A 17,846-nucleotide genomic window follows, 5' to 3' on the forward strand; every position below is an offset into this window, starting at 1 on the left:
AATTATGGAGTGGACCGTCAGGCTCAGGCTGGAGCCTGGGCTCTAGGACCCTGCAAGATGGGAGGTTCCCAGAGCTAGGGCTGCAGCCCAAGCCCGAACATCTACACTGCAATTAAACAGCCCCTTAGCTCGAGCCCTGCAAGCCCCTGTCAGATGGAATGGGCCAGCTGTGGCTTTTTAATTGCAGTGTAGACATACCCTTAGTGTCTCAGACCTACCCATTGCTAAACCCTAGCCTCCTCCAGTAAAAGCTGCAAGATTAAATGGGCATTACTTGGCTACAGATAATCTTGTTTCAGGGTTAAACCCACTTCCACATGCTTCCTTCTACAGTCATTGATATTACAATACTGTATATTGCATACAACTTAAAAGATTAGATTTCTTTAAATATATAATAAAATAAAGATGAAGTATAATTATACTGCAATATAACATTAAAATAATCATTATTACGTTAATCAAACATTCTTAACTATTCCCAGACAAAAAGCTAAGGCAAGACAGAATGAAGCTTGAGGGTAGTTTGAAGGTAAAAAGATCACCACAGGAAGTTTTCAATTATCCTAAAAGCAAGCATTACTAGCCCAGTGAATTCAAAGGTAAGGATAAACTATCAAAGATTCCAAACATGTTAAAGTATGGAAATACAAAATTAAGATCTTCAAACAATTCTGATTCTCCCCTATAGTGATACTATGAAGGGAAAATATTGTGAAAAAAATCTGTACTATCTTTAAAAATAAGTTATGTCTAATTTGAGGCCACAAACACTAAAATGTCTTAATCATAATTGTATGATTATTGAATGGCATCAAAACTTACTAGCATTGCTCTTGGGACATTAATTCCACCGGGTTGATCATTTGATACTTTTATGATATACACTACAACACAACCACAATAAAGTTAACATTTAACAAGTAAAAGAGGAGTAGAAAATACATATGTGCAATTTAGCTGAGTTAATACAGCAGAAGCAGCCTTAACTTTTCAATTTCTTGACTTGGGCGTGCTTGATTTCTCAAGCTTAACAATGAAGTATTTTTATATTTAGTTATCTTGTTTCCTTAAAGAAAAAATGAAAAAAGAAATCCGGAGCTATTTGGCATGGGGAGATTACAAGCTGCACTTGATTCATTTCAACATTCCTTGAATAGGGCAAGAACTATAGTTAGCACCACTGCCACTAAAAAGCCTTCATCTCATATGCATGTCTCAGCTAAACTCTCAGTTTAAGGGCACCACTAAAGCTGAAGGGCTGATTGGCAGAACCAACATTTTTAAAGCTCCATGAAAAACCTTAAATAAAAATTCTAATGCCTACGTGTGAAACCGGCATCTCTAAATGCTCGTAACTGTAAAACCACGGAACCATTTTTTGTCTTCAAATTTGGCTTGATTTTTTTACTTTTAATTGAGATGTACAAGACAACCACAGAGTGAACCTTCTACTTGAAACTATTTTGTTATTTATATAAGTGAGTTAATTGTAACATATAGGAAAAATATATTTTTCACATTCGGGTAACTAAGGAACAATTAAAACAACTTTCCTTTGCAACCCAAAAAAAAATTTGTTTGAGAGAGTCATGAGCAACGGAAGAAAGTGGAATGTACATATGGAATCTGGATTTAATCCAATATGTTATTAGTGCCCTCCAGTGATGAGCTGCCAAAATCTGAAGAACCGATTCCTTCAGTCGCTCTGGGTCTTCGGCGGCACTTCAGCAGCATGTCCTTCACTTTCTCTGGGTCTTTGGCAGCACTGAAGCACCCGCCACCAAAGTGCCGCCGAAGACCTGGAGCGTGGCCGGGTGAGTAAAAATTAAAAAGGGATTCTCAGCCAGGGAAGCCTCCGCAGCCGGGAGCTCAGGCGGGCCGGCAGGACGGTCCTGTGGGCCAGATGTAACCTGCGGGCTGGAGTTTGCCCACCCTTTAACAACCGGTTCTAAACTGGCTTCAAAATTTAACAACCGGTTCGCGCAAACTGGTGCGAACCGGCTCCAGCTCACCACTGGCACGCTCTATATAATAATTGTATGGATGTTTTTTTCCCCTAATGATGATTGGAGGAACAGTTTTTCTGTATTCATGGTATTGTAAGAGGTTTTCAGAAATAGCTGACATCCAGGTCAGATGTTTACCAAAACACATAATTATTACGGCTGATCAGTATTCTGACTCATTCTGTTCCTTTTATGTATATCTAAGTGTTACACAGACCTCTGCAGAGAGAATAAAAATTGTACCTACTTGTGAAATAACTGGGTACAAATCACACAACAGACTGAACTAAGAAACAGACTAAAGGACATGCTAAAAAGATGAAGAATTCCACATACATCTGGGCTCAAATCAGAACTGAAATCATCCACTCAAATTCAAATCCCACAGGGTATGTCTACACTGCAATAAATCACCTGTGGCTGGCCTCAGTGAGCTGACTCGGGCTCATGGGGCTCAGGCTGAGGGGCTATAAAATTGCAGTGTAGACTTTCAGGCTTGGGTTGGAGCTGGCCTCTGGGACCCTCTCCCCCGCCGAGGTCTCAGAACCTGGGCTCCAATATGAACCCAGATGTCTACGATGCAATTTTATAGCCCCCCAGCCCGAGCCCTGCAAGCTGGAGTCAGCTGACCCGGGCCAGCCACGGGTTTTATTGCAGTGTAGACATATGCAGAGTGACCCCCCTCTTCCATTCTATTCCGTATTCAGAGTGTGGCATGCATTCGATGAAGTGAGCTGTAGCTCACGAAAGCTTATGCTCAAATAAGTTTGTTAGTCTCTAAGGTGCCACAAATACTCCTTTTCTTTTTGCGGATACAGACTAACACGGCTGCTACGCTGAAACCTCTTAACCATTGTGACTCTTAAGCAGCAATAGTTCTAGGACTGGGAATGGTAAATAAAAAACATACTGTGTTTCAAGTTTTACCATCTCCCATGGAAGTGCTGGAGCTATTCCAAAAAAGTGGCAAACAATTAATGGGAAAAGTATATGATTTTCACACTTTCTGGCTCTGATTTCAGCAAAGCTTTGCTGTTTTTGCACAAACCCTTTAAAATAAATTCATACATTTTAGTCCCAAAGGGAAAAGTTTAACAAAGATACAAGCATCTGAAAATGACCCTTTAGAATTGAGATACATGTACAGCTTTTGTTAACAGCTCTGCTACATGCTTCACCAATAACTGTTTCTATAGCAGTTGGCACTTTACAGACATGTAGAAAGACATATACCCATCCCAAAGAATTTACAGAAAAGGGCCTGATTTTGCTACTCTCACACAAGTAGGCCTATTGACTTCAAACAGTCAAGTAAGGCTTTATAGGCCTGCTGGATCCTTAAACCCAATGGTATAAGGTGCTGAGCCCTCTCATTTGAAGGGCTCAGTGGGGGTTGAGTGCAGTCAACACCTCACAGGAAATGCTCAGCACCTTGCAGGATTGGGCTCTAGGCAGGAAGCATACAGACAGAGAATGTGGGGTTGGAAGAATCAAATAGGCTTTTGTTATTTCCCTATTTACATGAGACAGGATTTCTTCATTCCCAGAGAAATTGTATCTGGATGTTTTCAATTTTAATCAAAACAAATTCACAATTCTAATTTTATAATATACAGTACCAAGTTAAACTCTTACGTGCAGTGTCACTTAAAATCTTGTTTGAAGCAGGAATGAATTAATCTACAGGAAGAGCATTTCATTTTTTAAATGCAATGAAGGAACATGGTTTAGCTATAAATCCAACAGTTTGGATCTTTTTGTAAGGGATTCAAAAGGTCAAACACACTGGAATCTTACTTTGTGTATAATGGTAAAAATTACTTACTTCATAGCCTTTTTATTAAGTCTTATTTCTATCAACAGTAACTAATAAATGCTATTCTAAGGATTAACAAGTCAATGTACTATATTAGATTTCCATCACCTATATCCTTGCAACAGCAAACCACACAGGAACTTTATATGGCATCTGAAAAAAATTAAAAAGCACTTCGTTTTTTAAACACACAATCCTACATATGATTCACAGTATCCTATTTTGGACATGATAGCAAAATTCCAAGGATCCGTCAGCCAAAGAGAAATTTTTAGTCTATCCCAGAAATAGCACACTGACTAGTAGTGCTTTGGGCTGCAGTAGTGGATAATAGCTAGAACAGAGGATTAAAAGTCAGAAAATGCAGGCTCAAATTTTCAGAACTGGATGCCTAAGATCAGGCATTGAGTCCTTACTTAGGCACACACAGAGTATGCCTACACTGGAGATGTAAGTTGTAATTTCCAGCTGGAGCAGACATATCCGTGCTAACCAGAGTGGTGCAAGTGGCACTAATCACGTGAATATATATCTAGGGTCTTGGATGAGACTGTATTCCGGGCAGTGCCCATCCTGCCACTTGCACCACCACACCTACCTTCTGTTTTTAGTGCTCTAACTTGATCAGAGCAAGCGCAGGTATGTCTCCTTGAGCTGGAAATTACACCTTCCAGCTCCAGTGTTGTCCTATCCAAAGGGACATGGATTGATTTTCAGAGATCATGAGTGACCAAAATTCCCACTGAATTTACTGTGGGGCAAATTTTCACTCTCTGATTCTGAGTGCCTCAGATTTTGGGCACTAAACTTTAGACACATAGATCCTGACTTTTAAAGATATTTAGATGTTTCGCTGCTCAGCATTGCAAAGCCTAAGTGATTTAGGCAGTTAAATCTAATTTTCGTCCCATTGACTTTCAGTGAGACTCTGTCTGCATGATGCAAATGATGCAAACAAAATGTTACAGTTGAAAGGAGCAAACAGCTAGGCACAGACGTTGCAAGACTAATTTATTACCATGAGTAATTCCATTTATTTCAATAGTAAAGTTAAGCATGGGCATAAGTCTTGGCAGGACCATGTCCTTATGCAGTAGGAGGGAAAATCTAAAGATTTCCTTCCTACTCACACATGCATGTGTGAAGGCACATGCACACGCACCCATATGAATGCTTTTTATGTAAAATGAGCCCATTAAGTGCAGTATTGTTTTTCCAGGAGGAAAAAATGCATCAGAAGGGTGGGATGTGGGGTGTGTGTGAGGGGGACTTTCTGATGAGGTTTTCCAAGTTTTCATTTTTTTGAACTTCTGTATGATGAAATATTTACATGAACATAACATTTATTTTGTTTATGGTGCCAGAAATTAGATTCTGATATCAACTCGTAAATGACATTTTTAACTATTCTAGAAAGTCAATTTTTGTGATGTAGTATATTTGAATAGGTCATTAATATTGTTTTAAGTTTGTAAGCCTTCAAAAGAATTTTTAAGAATAACAATATTTTGAACACGTAAAAACATATACACATATAAGTATGATAGGAAGACTTATCAGTCTCCCTTCAGGCTTCCTTTCTCAAGAATAAATATAACCAGTTTTCTTTTTAACTTATCCTCATAGGTCAGGTTTTCTAAACCTTTTAGCATTTTTATTGCTCTCCTCTGGTCTTTCTCTATTTATCCACATCTTTCTTAAAGTGTTGTGCCTAAAACTGGACACAATACCCCAGCTGAGATCTCACCAGTGCCAAGTAGAGTGGTACAATTGGATAGCCCCTGCATCTTTGGGATGGAGCATGCTCAGTGAAGATGGAATCTTTGGAGAACTTAGCTGCCAAAGTCTAACAAGTCTAAGCATATGGGAAAAGATTTTTCAAAGGCTTTCAACTTGGCCAAATTCAAGCAGATTTTCAAAAGAACGGCAAAAAACAGAAAACAAAACCGACCCCTGCCATCTAGTGTATCCCTGCCAAAATGTCATGTCCCTTCTCTAAAGCATGAAGGTGCTACAGTTTCTCAATGATTTTTTTTAGCTTGGGCAAAACAGTGTATTTTTCCCTAATCTAATCCTTGGAAATGTCTGAACCAATTTTTGCTGAAATTTTCCAAAAAAATTCAGCCTAAGGTAGACACCAGCATGGGAAGTTTCAGCCTGAACAGGTAAAGTTAATCAAAATTATAAGCAACTCAAAATAGGATCTTATAATGGTAAGTGTTGGGTAGCCATAAGTATAGGCAGTGCTAACAGCTTCATCTATAATATACTACTGATTGCTCCTCTTAGTTCTGTAGAGACACCATATCTAAGAGGGAGAGAGATGGATTCTATGCCCTTTTTTGTTCAACATCAACAGAATTGTATACCTAGTTCGAATTTGTCACTTTTGTTAAAACTCATTTAAGGCAATAGGATGGAATAGGTGTTACTGAGGGCCTAACTGGAAGATGGTGGGATTGCATAAGTGCCAATGAGGACATAATTTGTTCTACAGAACCTTAATTGTTGGTGAGGAAGATGTATAAGGAAAAAAAGAGATTAGCTTGACTCCAGGGTCTTGAGCTGAGTTTTCAAGGCTTGCAGGTAGGGAAAAACAAAACACATATTCTGCTTGTAAATGGAGCATATTTGATCTGAAATCACAGACACTAAAAATGTGGGTGTCAGTTTTCAAGAGTCACTTTTCACAGTAGAAGTGCACTTTGTACCATTTTTGTGCCTATCCACTCACCCAGTAATGGCCCCTAAGCACGTCTTGTATCAGTCTTAGAAAGGTTTATATTGTTTACCAGATTCACAGCTGCAGTACAATAACAACTACTTGTCTTTACTTTTAAGACCCTCCTTTGACTATTCACCCTATTTATCATTTTTCATATTCTATCAGATGTATATTCCCATCTCCACTGTCAGTGAATCCAGACTTTATTGCCTAATTGTCTAATTTTCCACTAAGCACCTTCATGCTCTTCTCCTGTCCCCCATTACACTTAGAAAGAGCACCCTGTAAAAATATGCAAAACCACCACGTTGCTTCCTTCAAATTGCTTCCTAAAACTCACCTCCGCTTCAACACCTACAAAAAACTTGACAATGGTTAGCTGGTGTGCTCTGACTGCTGCTTATCACGCTGATCATAATTGTCTCATTGTTACCTTTTATTCCTCTATTTGTTTGCTTTCTCCCCCTACCGTAGGATAATCCAATAGTTAAAGCATTGCTCTAGGACTCAGGAGATGTGGATTTAATTCTCTACTCTGCCACAGACTTCTTGTGTGACCTTGGGCAAGTCACTTAGCCTCTCTGTGCTTCAGTTCCTCTTCTATAAAATGGGGATAATGGCACTGCCCTACCTCACAAGGGAGTTGTGAGGTGGTCAGATACTACAGTGAGGAAGGCCAGATCTACTTAAGATAGATTTTGACCATCAGCTTTTCGGGGCAGAGATCACATTTTTGTTATGGAGCTGATGCCTTTAGACATTAGAGATTAATTAATCCTCACAACACTTCTGGGATATAGGTAGGTGAGTAAATATTATTCCCATTCTATAGGTGTGGTAACTGAGGTACATATATGCTGCAGTTGGAGGTGTAATCTCCAGTTTGGGTATACAAAAACACACTAGCTATAATCCAGGTAGTGCATTAAAAACAGCAGCTCAGCCAAGGCTGCACAGCTGGTGGCATGGGGCAACCTTGTGAGTATACACAAAGGATCTTGGAGGAGATTATACTTGGGTGGCTAGCCCATGCTGCTGCTTGCGCTGCTGTGACTACACTGCTATTCATAGCATGCTAGCTTGATCAAAGCTAGTGCATACACGTCCACTTGAGCTGAAAACTGCACAGTGTAGATATACCCTGAGACAGAAAATTGAAGTGACTTACCTACAATGTTGCAAATCAGTGGCAAACAGGGATTAACTGAACAAACATGATAAAATCCTAAAAGTATTATTTTAATAAATTATTTTCAATTATTGGTGATAATAGGAAATCCTGGAATCTTTACCTAATTTGTACTCAGACAAAACTCCTATTAAAGCCTATTAAACTCCCACTTTAATAGGAGTTTACTTGAGTAAAGAACTAAAAAAGACAGAAGGCCAAATTCTGCTCTGATTTAAACTGTTTTCAATCTGGAGCACACTGTGGAAGCCAACATTGTTGCTGTGGATTTACACTGTTGTAAGTGAAGCAAAATATGGTCCTTAGGCAGGACTTGGGATTTGTCCCAATGTTTAGACATACTGTGCACAAACTGAAATGTGCTATCACTCTTTCAAATGCCAGTCCTAAACTTTTAGTGCTTCCTGTGGCCTTGACTTAATATATGACCCGGCATTTTAAAAAATTACTTGTCTCTCTTATCTATTCTTTTCCAGAATGGCCTTTTCCACATTACTACCCCAGTGCAAGCTCCTCAGAAGTTCAGTCCTGACAATATAAAGACGGATGCAATGCTATTCCCTGACTGAAGTGATATAAGGCCAACCAATTTCACCTATATGTGCAGTACACTTCCTGCAGAACTTCTGATTTTTTTCTCCTTCTTCTCTATTTTAGGACAATGGTGTGCAGTAAGACAGGCAGCAACCAGCAGAGTGTGAAAGCTATCGATGTTAACATTGAAAATGATCCCTCTCCAGGTGGCAGATACAATGCACTTTGTGTGAAGGATCAAGGTCAGCACTAATATGTCATTGAAACAATGTACTGTCACCAGGAAAAAGGACTTTTTTCTTAAATTTTCCTACTAGTGGGAGCAATGATGGGAAATTTTACGAAATAAATCCTTACGGTGTGTCTCCGTTAAGTGAGGAATCTGTTGCAAGGACATGAGTTGCATGACATGATGGCCAAACTTATTCTTGCAGGAATTTAGCAGGTTCACACAGCAACAAAGCTTCTGACAGAACCATTTTGGTGTTCACATAACACATCTTACAACCTGAGCTGGGCTAGTTCTTTCTGTCCAAAACTTTTTTCTGCCAAAAAAATTCAGATTCAGCAACACAAACACTTCGCAAAGTAGTTTGCTAAATTGTTCATGTCAAAAAACAAACAAAATCTCAAGAATCTGAACATTTATTTACATTTGCAAAATTAAATGTTTTGATTTTTTGGTTCCTTCAGAAATTGCCTTCCAACTTATTTTTAAAACACTCAAAATTGAAATAACACTTTTCTTTTCAGTATGAACAAAATACCTTCCCCACTTTTTTCTTCTTACTTTTGATTTACTGAAAATTTCAAAACATTTTTTCTGTTTGACCCAAAATGATCCCCCCCCACACATTTTTTTGGAATTACCCATGAACCAGGGCTGGCTCCAGGCACCAGCATTCCAAGCAGGTGCTTGGGGCGGTAGTGCAGCAATTCGGCGGCAGCTTCTCTGTTCCACCCACCGCTGTGGCAATTCGGCGGCAGCTTCTCTTTGCCGGCTGCGGTGGCAAATCGGTGGCAACTTCTTCCTTTTGCCATCCGCGGCGGCAGTTTTTTTCAGTGCTTGGGGCGGCAAAAACTGTAGAGCAAAACAGCATGATGGCAAAACAAATAATTATTCACACAGCTCTACTTACAAGCATGGTTGTACCAATACGTTCTGGGATACCTGAAGCACTGGTAGTGCTCAGCTGTGTTGTTGGCAGCAGAGGTTTTTGGATAATTTCCCAACACAAAACATTGCATTGTTGGTTGGAGTTAGTCTAGGAAGAAATCATCCAATACTACACAGCTAAAGACCTCATCTCAGGTATTGCAACAAACCAGTACAACTAATATTTGTGAAACACTTATGATGGCTATCATGTGTTGGCATGAGGCGCTGCACGCATGTTATGATTACAAGGTATGCCAGTCAGATGGTATAGACCAGGCCTGCTTTGGGGACTCTGGATGTCATGGTTCATGCTGAATGTGAAACTAAAGTACTGTGCTAGAGGTTAATCTCAGTTGTAGATACTCAAATCTCAGGGGCCACCAGTAAAGATGTATTATGAGAAAAATATTTTTATTGATAGTAAACTTATCATACTTTTAAAAACCAGTTTCCAGGAAATTCAGTCTCATTTTCAGCAGTATATGGAACTGGATAAACTCAGGAATTCAAATTCTGTGCAGTTGGGAGTCACACTGGCCCTTACAGCTACTGGAAGACTTTGGAAGCTAGGGAGTCAATATTCTGAACTCAGCATGTAGAATTAAATCTAAAATCTGTGTTCCTCATTCAGACAAAAAACTGAGGGACAAATTGTGCTCTGTACATCCAAACTAACTCCATGGATATTAGTGGATTTTCTCTAGACATATGCTTGTGTAACAGAATAATTTGGACCTGAGAATTCTTATGTAAAATATAGACTGTACAGTTGAGATGATGGAATAGTGGGGATGACCTGTTAAGCCCACAATGTGGTTTTGTGTGCCACTTCAAAGAAGGACAGAGCTAGGCAGATGGCATTGACTGACACAGTACTTGAAAAACAGTAAACTCACACAGCACTTAGGGTGTTTTAACAAATCTTTAGTAGGGCTATTGATTAATCGCAGTTAACTCACACAATTAACTCAAAAAAATTAATTGTGATTAATCGCACTGTTAAACAATAGAATACCAATTGAAATTTATTAAATATTTTGGATGTTTTTCTACATTTTCAAATATATTGATTTCTATTACAACACAGAATGCAAAGTGTACAGTGCTCACTTTATATTATTTTTATTACAAATATTTGCACTGTAAAAATGATAAACAAAAGAAATGGTATTTTTCAATTCACCTCATACAAATACCGTAGTGCAATCTCTATCGTGAAAGCGCAACTTACAAATGTAGATTTTTTTTGTTACATAACTGCACTCAAAAACAAAATAATGTAAAACTTTAGCGCCCACAAATCCACTCAGTCCTACTTCTTGTTCAGCCAATCGCTAAGACAAACAAGTTTGTTTACATTTATGGGAGATAATGCTGCCTGCTTCTTATTTACAATGTCACCTGAAAGTGAGAATAGGCATTCGCATGGGACTTTTGTATCTGGCGTTGCAAAGTATTTACGTGCCAGATATGCTAAACATTCATATGCCCCTTCCTGCATCAGCCACCATTCCAGAGGACATGCTTCCATGCTGATGATGCTCATTAAAAAAATAATGCGTTCATTAAATGTGTGACTGAACTCCTTGTGGGAGAACTGTATGTCTCCTGTTCTGTCTTACCCGCATTTCATGTTATAGCAGTCTTGGATGATGACCCAGCACATGTTCGTTTTAAGAACGCTTTCACAGCAGATTTGACAAAATGCAAAGAAGGTACCAATGTGAGATTTCTAAAAATAGCTACAGCACTTGATCCAAGGTTGGACTTCAGTACAAAATCTGACAGGGATGAGGTGTGGAGCATGGTTTCAGAAGTCTTAAAAGAGCAACACTCCGATGCGGAAACTACAGAACCCAGACCACCAAAAAAGAAAATCAGTTTCCTGCTGGTGGCATCTGACTCAGATGATGAAAATGAACAGGCATTGGTCCGCTCCGCTTTGGATCGTTATTGACCAGAACCCATCATCAACATGGACATGTCCTCTGAAATGGTGGTTGAAGCATGAAGGGACATATGAATCTTTCATGCATCTGGCACGTAAATATCTTGCTATGCCGGCTACAACAGTGCCATGTAAACTCCTGTTCTCACTTCCAAGTTACATTGTAAACAAGAACCAGGCAGCATTATCTCCTGCAAATTGTAACCAACTTTTTGTTCATAATTCTACACTTGTAAGTTCCACTTTCATGATAAAGAGATTGTACTACAGTACTTGAATTAGGTGAATTGAAATATACTATTTCTTTTGGTTTTTACAGTGCAAATATTTATAATAAAAATAAATATAAAGTGAGCACTTTACTCTTTGTATTCTGTGTTGTAATTGAAATCAATATATTTGAAAATGTAGAAAACATCTAAAAATATTTAAATAAATGGTATTCTATTATTTTTTAATTGCTTGACAGCCCTAATCTTTAATCAAGCCTGTGAAAATAATGACATGACAATATCATGCTGAAGTGACAAAAGGTGTGCAGCATATCTGATCTATTGTTAGACAATAAAATATTGCAACATTTGACTTGAAAAGGGTCCAGTTTTCTATCTATTCAATAACTTCTGCAAAGATCATTGTGCTACTTCATCACTTTGACCACGTCAACCCTGTCTTTGAATCCTTCCACTGGCTCCCCCTTCTCAATGGCACCAAACACAAACTACATGTCTTCACTTTCAAGGCTCTTCACAGCCTATCCCCAACCTTTCCTATGATTTGTCATGGATTATCACAATGTCAACTCTCACCTGCCGCTCACTGATGCCATTTTCCTCACCCAATTGTTGCATTTTGAAACAAGCACCTTTTTCCCATGCTGCCTGTCACATGAGAGAAGCTCTCATAAATATCCACCCAACCATCTCATCTTCCTTCTTCAAATCCCTCCTTAAAACTCTCCCTTGCTGTGTGGCCTATAAAAACTGGGCAATGGTTAAGTAGTTGGGGTACTGATACCACTGCCTGTCATGCTGGCCAATACTGTCTTATTGTTTCATTGTGCTCTGCCTGCCTGTCTCCACCTGTTGTCCCTTGTCTATAGTAAGGTCTGTGGGGCAGGGAGGGACTCTGTTTGTTTTGTGTTTGTAGAGTGCCTAGCCTAATGGGGTCCTGGCCTGTGACTGCGGCTCCTAGGCCCTACTGCAATACAAATACATCATAAAAACGATTTTTCAAAACATGGAAGAAATTGTTTTAGGACACTGTGGAATTGCACAATGAAAACTGAGGGAAATGAAATATTTATACAGAAGAGACCATTTCTGAGCAGCTCATTTGTGCGGGGCAGGGAGGCTCCTGATGAGAGAAAGGAGGACTATAACAACACACTCATCTAACAGTGCTTAATTCAGCAATATTTCCAGATGACCACAAGGTGCCCTCATGCTTGAATATTCAACAGATATTGGATAAACAGTTTATGTTTTAACAAGCACTCTTAAGTAAAGGTTGACTGGCCTGAGACCTAAGCCTCTTCATGACAAATTGTTCCACTTGGCTGGTTGCCTGTGAAGTTCTTTTCAAAAAGTTGAAGCCTTTTCACACACAATACCCTTTGTGAAGTATATTTATTAGCATAAAACAGGGCTGCTCACTATATTTCTGCGTAACAGCTGTATGGAGCCAATCACTGTTTCAGTCTGTTGCTAATTGTCTGAAATGTAATATCAACATTCTAATGCTTATATGATTTTTACCTCTTTTTGAAAAAATGATTTTAATATATGTTTGCTATGGGAGAGTTACAAAAAAATACTAAAAGACAAATCCTGATCCTATTAAAATAGGGCAAAAGCCCACTGGCTTCAATGGCTTTAATAATTTAGCTCTAACCTGTGGAGCCCTCTTTTTAATCTCCTATCCTGAATATACTGGATGCACAGAGTTGCCCAGAGCTGGGTTTAGTGTTCGTATAGTTTTTTGTGGATTGACGCCCATTAATCCTCATCCCTGTGCTATTTCATGTTTTATCTAACCCTAGGCCCAAACGTATATACTCCGATTCTTTTCTCACTTATGCTGGTGTAACTCAGAAGTAGCTCCACTGAATTCAGTGGAGTTAGAATGGTGTATAACTGGTGTAAAATGAGAGAAGAATGAAGCCTGTAGGATACTGGACCTGAGTACTCACTGACATCAATGAAAGTTGAGCACTTTCTGTCCTCCCAGGAGGCGCTCAGCACTTTGCAGGACTGGACACCTACAATGTAAGATGGGACTGTATCTTTTATTTGCATGTAAAGCATTATGCACAGCTGTGACACTGTATAAATAATAATGATAGTAGTATTAAGTAACTGAATTATTGCTAAAAGAATATCCTAGATTTCAGAAGCAGCAGTTTCACCCCAGGAGAGTAAAAACACTATATTTATTATTATTATTATTATCATTATTATTAAGCTCCTACAAATATGCTAGGTACCTCACAGTAACAACTACAGACACGGCCCAAGACCAACCTGTTTTGCAGTTTTGTCAAAAAGACTAACTACAGGTCTAAATGTTTCAATTATTTTACTTTTCACTGAAACCTATTAACTAAGGCTTTGTCTACCCTAACACTTTTGTTGGTCAGAGATGTGAAAAAAACCACACCACTGACTGACAAAAGTTTCACCGACAAAAGCACTGGTGTGGATAGCACTATGTCAGTGGGAGACGCTTTCCTGCAGACATAGCTACCCCCACTCACTGGCGGTGGTTTAATTATGCTGGCGGGAGAGCTCTCTCTCACTGGCATAGAGCGGCTACATGGGAGACCTTACATCGGTGCAGCTGCATCAGTACAACTGTGCCGCTCTAAGGTCTGTAGTATAGACATAGCCTCACTTGTTAGAGAAATATCATCATCACCTTTAATCAACAGGATTTTAATAGTGTTGAGGCAATATAATCATTAATGTTAAATGAATAAATCTGGCAGACTTTTAAGCAGAGCTCAACCTTTATGGATTAAAATAAAATCTTAAAAAATAAGGCATTTTCCAACCCTTAATGCTATACAAAGCGCATTTGAGAGAGTCACAGCAGATTCCAGTGTAAACCATTCCAAAATTTTCTTCTAAGACCCTGATCCTGCATTCACTCATACATGTGCTTAACTTTAAGCACGTGACTAAGTTCAGTAGGACTGCTCACATGCATGAAGTTTGGCCCATGTACAAGTATGTATTTGCAGGATTGAAGCCTACGGACCATAATGCTCCATTCCTCACACAGTCAACGCTCTTAATGAACTCAATAGTAACAGTGTTCTCTAAAATTGAAGAGGAGTTTTGAGTGTAGAAGGAATGCAGAATCAATTACTAAAATTTTCTGAATCAGCACCTTTCCCTCTGCACTTCTAGAATTCAGATCTATTAAATTGCACAAAGTCAGGTGGCAGTCTTTGACGCTGAAGGTTATGTTTTACCAGTGAGAGATGTAGCTGAAAAATTTTAAGAATGCTGTTTTCACAGCAAAGTGAGGTATATCTCATCATTGTGGCATTTGCTGTCAAAAAGACCCCTGTATGGAATGAAAAAGACAAACGTTGTAATAGTTTGAGGTTTACTGCAGCTCTGAACACAAAATATATTTATGTGTATCTGCAGACAGCCCCAAAAGTAAATTTTAAATAAGTACAAAAAATAGGTGTTAATGCAAGAAAAAATAATATATTGTAATGGCTGGAATGGGAAAGAAAAGAAAAGCCAAGAAGAAACAGAAGAGGAAAAAATTACCACCCTCATTGTGTTATATTTCTTTATATGTACTTAGGTCTTGTCTATACTGGCAAGTTTCTGCGCAGTGAAGCAGCTTTCTGTGGTGTAACTCCTGAGGTGCACACACTGCTAAGCCATTTAGTGCGCAGAAACTGCGCAGTTGCAGGGCTGTAAAAAAACCACGCCGATGAGAGGCGTACGGCTTTCTGCGCCGGGGCTACAGCGCTGCGGTGCCAGTGTAGACACCCTGGTCGATTACAGTGCTGCGATTGGCCTCCAGGAGGTGTCCCACAATGCCTGTTCTCACCTCTCTGGTCATCAGTTTGAACTCTATTGCTCTGCCCTCAGGTAACCAACCATGAGCCCCACCTCTTAAATTCCTTGGGAATTTTGAAAGTCCCCTTCCTGTTTGCTCGGTGACCCATGCAGCGGTCTCAGCGCATCTTTCCAGGTGGCCACGCCTGCTCCACGCACCAGGCGATCCCCCGCTTGGAGTAATGCCGAGCTGCTGGACCTCATCAGCATTTGGGGAGAGGAGGCTGTCCAGTCCCAGCTGCACTCCAGCTGTAGGAATTATGATAGCTATGGACAGATTTCACGATGCATGACAGAAAGGGGCCATGACCGGGACACACCGCAGTCCAGGGTCAAAGTGAAGGAGCTGTGGAATGCCTACCACAAGGTGTGGTAGGCAAATGGCTATCCAGTGCTGAGCCCACACGCTGGTGGTTCTACTAAGAGCTGGACACAATACTCGGTGGCAACCCACCTCCACTGCAAAGGCCACTGGATACTTCAGTGGCTCACGGGCCAGTCAAGGGTTGACTGAGCCAGGAGGAGGAAATCTTGGACGAGGATGTGGAGGGGGACCCAGAGTCAGAGGACGACTCGGAGGTCAGAGATGCATGCAGCCAGGAGCTCTTCTCTACCCTGGAGGAGGTTAGCCAGTCACAGCAGTTGGAGCTTGGTGAAGCGCAAACAGGAGAGGAGGCCCCTGGTAGGTGGCTTTGATTTTGGGAATCGTTGAAGCGAGTTGTTGGGGGCAGGAGGGTTGCAGAAAGCAGGCTTGTGTCTGTATGATGCGCATACCACCACATGCCTAGTTGGAGTGGCGGAACAGGGTGTTGATTGACTCCCTCACTTCACATGAATCTGCCTCAGAAATCTCCAGGAAACTGTCATGGAGATACTGGGCAATCCACTGCCGTAGGTTCTTTGGCAGAGCTGCTTTGTTTCTTGCCCCATTAACTTTCCTGCACCACTCTGCAATCACTGGGGGAGGACCATTGCTGCACACAGGCGAGCCGCATAAGGGCCAGGGCGGAAGCTGCAGTCCTGGAGAAGACCCTCCCTTGATTCCCTGCTCACCCTCAGCAGCAAGATATCTTCCATAATGAACACAGCCTGTGGAAAATGTGGGGACAGGAATGATTATAAGGCCCCACCCTACAGTGCTGGCTCTCCCCAAGAGCCATGTGCCCAGTGTACAGTTCGGTCCTGGAACTCTGAGTTCCCCTGCCCCTGCAGTTACTCACCATTTTGGGGGTCTTGTGGCTCATGTGTGCTTGCCTGGGTCAGCCAGTTAGCGAAAAGTATGTAAATAGTGGCTGTGTTTTAAATCACTGAATCAGCAGTCTCTGTGTTGCAAACAATACTGCTTCTGTAAAATGTTGCATTTTGGCTTCACAGAGATGACCTTGGGAGCCCAGCCTCCCTTTTTGTTATCGCTGGCTGAATGGCTGCGTAGAATTAGAAAGCGGCCACAAAAAACTAAAGAGGACTTTCTGCGTGATGTCATGCTGCATTCTGTGGCCGAAAAACAAGAATCAAAGGAGTGGAGGGACAAAGGAGAATGCGGACCAAAAGAAGAATGCGGCACACCAGAATGAAGCCATGGAGTGGCTTTTAAACATTATGGAGCGCCAGGCGGACATGCTCCAGGCACTACTAGCACTGCAAACAAAGCAGCTCCGCGCCCACCCTCCCCTGCAGCCACTGTTGCAAAACTCTTTCCCATGCGCCCCCCAGACACCGCCAACACACACTTATCAACCTCCTGGCTCCAGTCTGTACCCGCTGCATTCCACTCCTCCCCCTTCACAGTCCAGCCATGCGGACTCCCAGTACCCACTGCACTCAACACCCATCCCTCTGCAGTTTAGCCCTGCTGAAGTACAGTACCTGCTGCACTCCAAAGGACAAGATTGAATATGATACCTGGACATACATAAATCTTTAACCGTCCCGGGACTCCACCTCTGCCTGGGACCCTCTCTTCCCCCATTCCCCACAGTGCTGATGTGTTTTTTTATTTGTCTCTGTCCTCCGGTTGTTGTTTTTTAATAAAAGAATTGTTTTGGTTTGCAAGCAATTTTTATTCCATTAATTGAAAGCAAACAGAGACCTGCAAAGCAACAGGCAATTTTCTTACACCTTCATAGTGCATCATCTTCACCAATCACAGTCACCTCCTAGCATTACAAGTACTGCGCTCCCAAGCATAGCAACAAATATTAGTGGCTTTCAGTTTCAGATTGCTGCCTCAAGGCATCCCTGATCCTTATGGCCCCACGCCGCGCCCCTCTAATAGCCCTGGTCTCTGGCTGTTCAAATTCAGCCTCCAGGCACTGAGCCTCAGCAGTCCAGCCCTTAGTGAAGCTTTCAGCCTTCCCTTCACAAATATTATGGAGTGTACAGCA

At 40.9% G+C, this 17,846-nt stretch overlaps 1 protein-coding gene across 1 annotated transcript in view; it reads left to right on the plus strand.

Annotated features, from left to right (window-relative positions):
• SUSD5 (sushi domain containing 5) overlaps positions 1 to 17,846 on the plus strand; it is a 73,533-nt gene that overhangs the window by 18,389 nt on the left and 37,298 nt on the right. Inside the window, exon 3 of the mRNA XM_043540717.1 lies at positions 8,397 to 8,515. Coding sequence (XP_043396652.1) covers positions 8,397 to 8,515 — 119 coding nt within the window. The remainder of the gene's footprint in view (positions 1 to 8,396; positions 8,516 to 17,846) is intronic.

This window comes from Chelonia mydas, chromosome 2 (assembly GCF_015237465.2).
Source record: "Chelonia mydas isolate rCheMyd1 chromosome 2, rCheMyd1.pri.v2, whole genome shotgun sequence".
Lineage (NCBI taxonomy): Eukaryota > Metazoa > Chordata > Testudines > Cheloniidae > Chelonia > Chelonia mydas.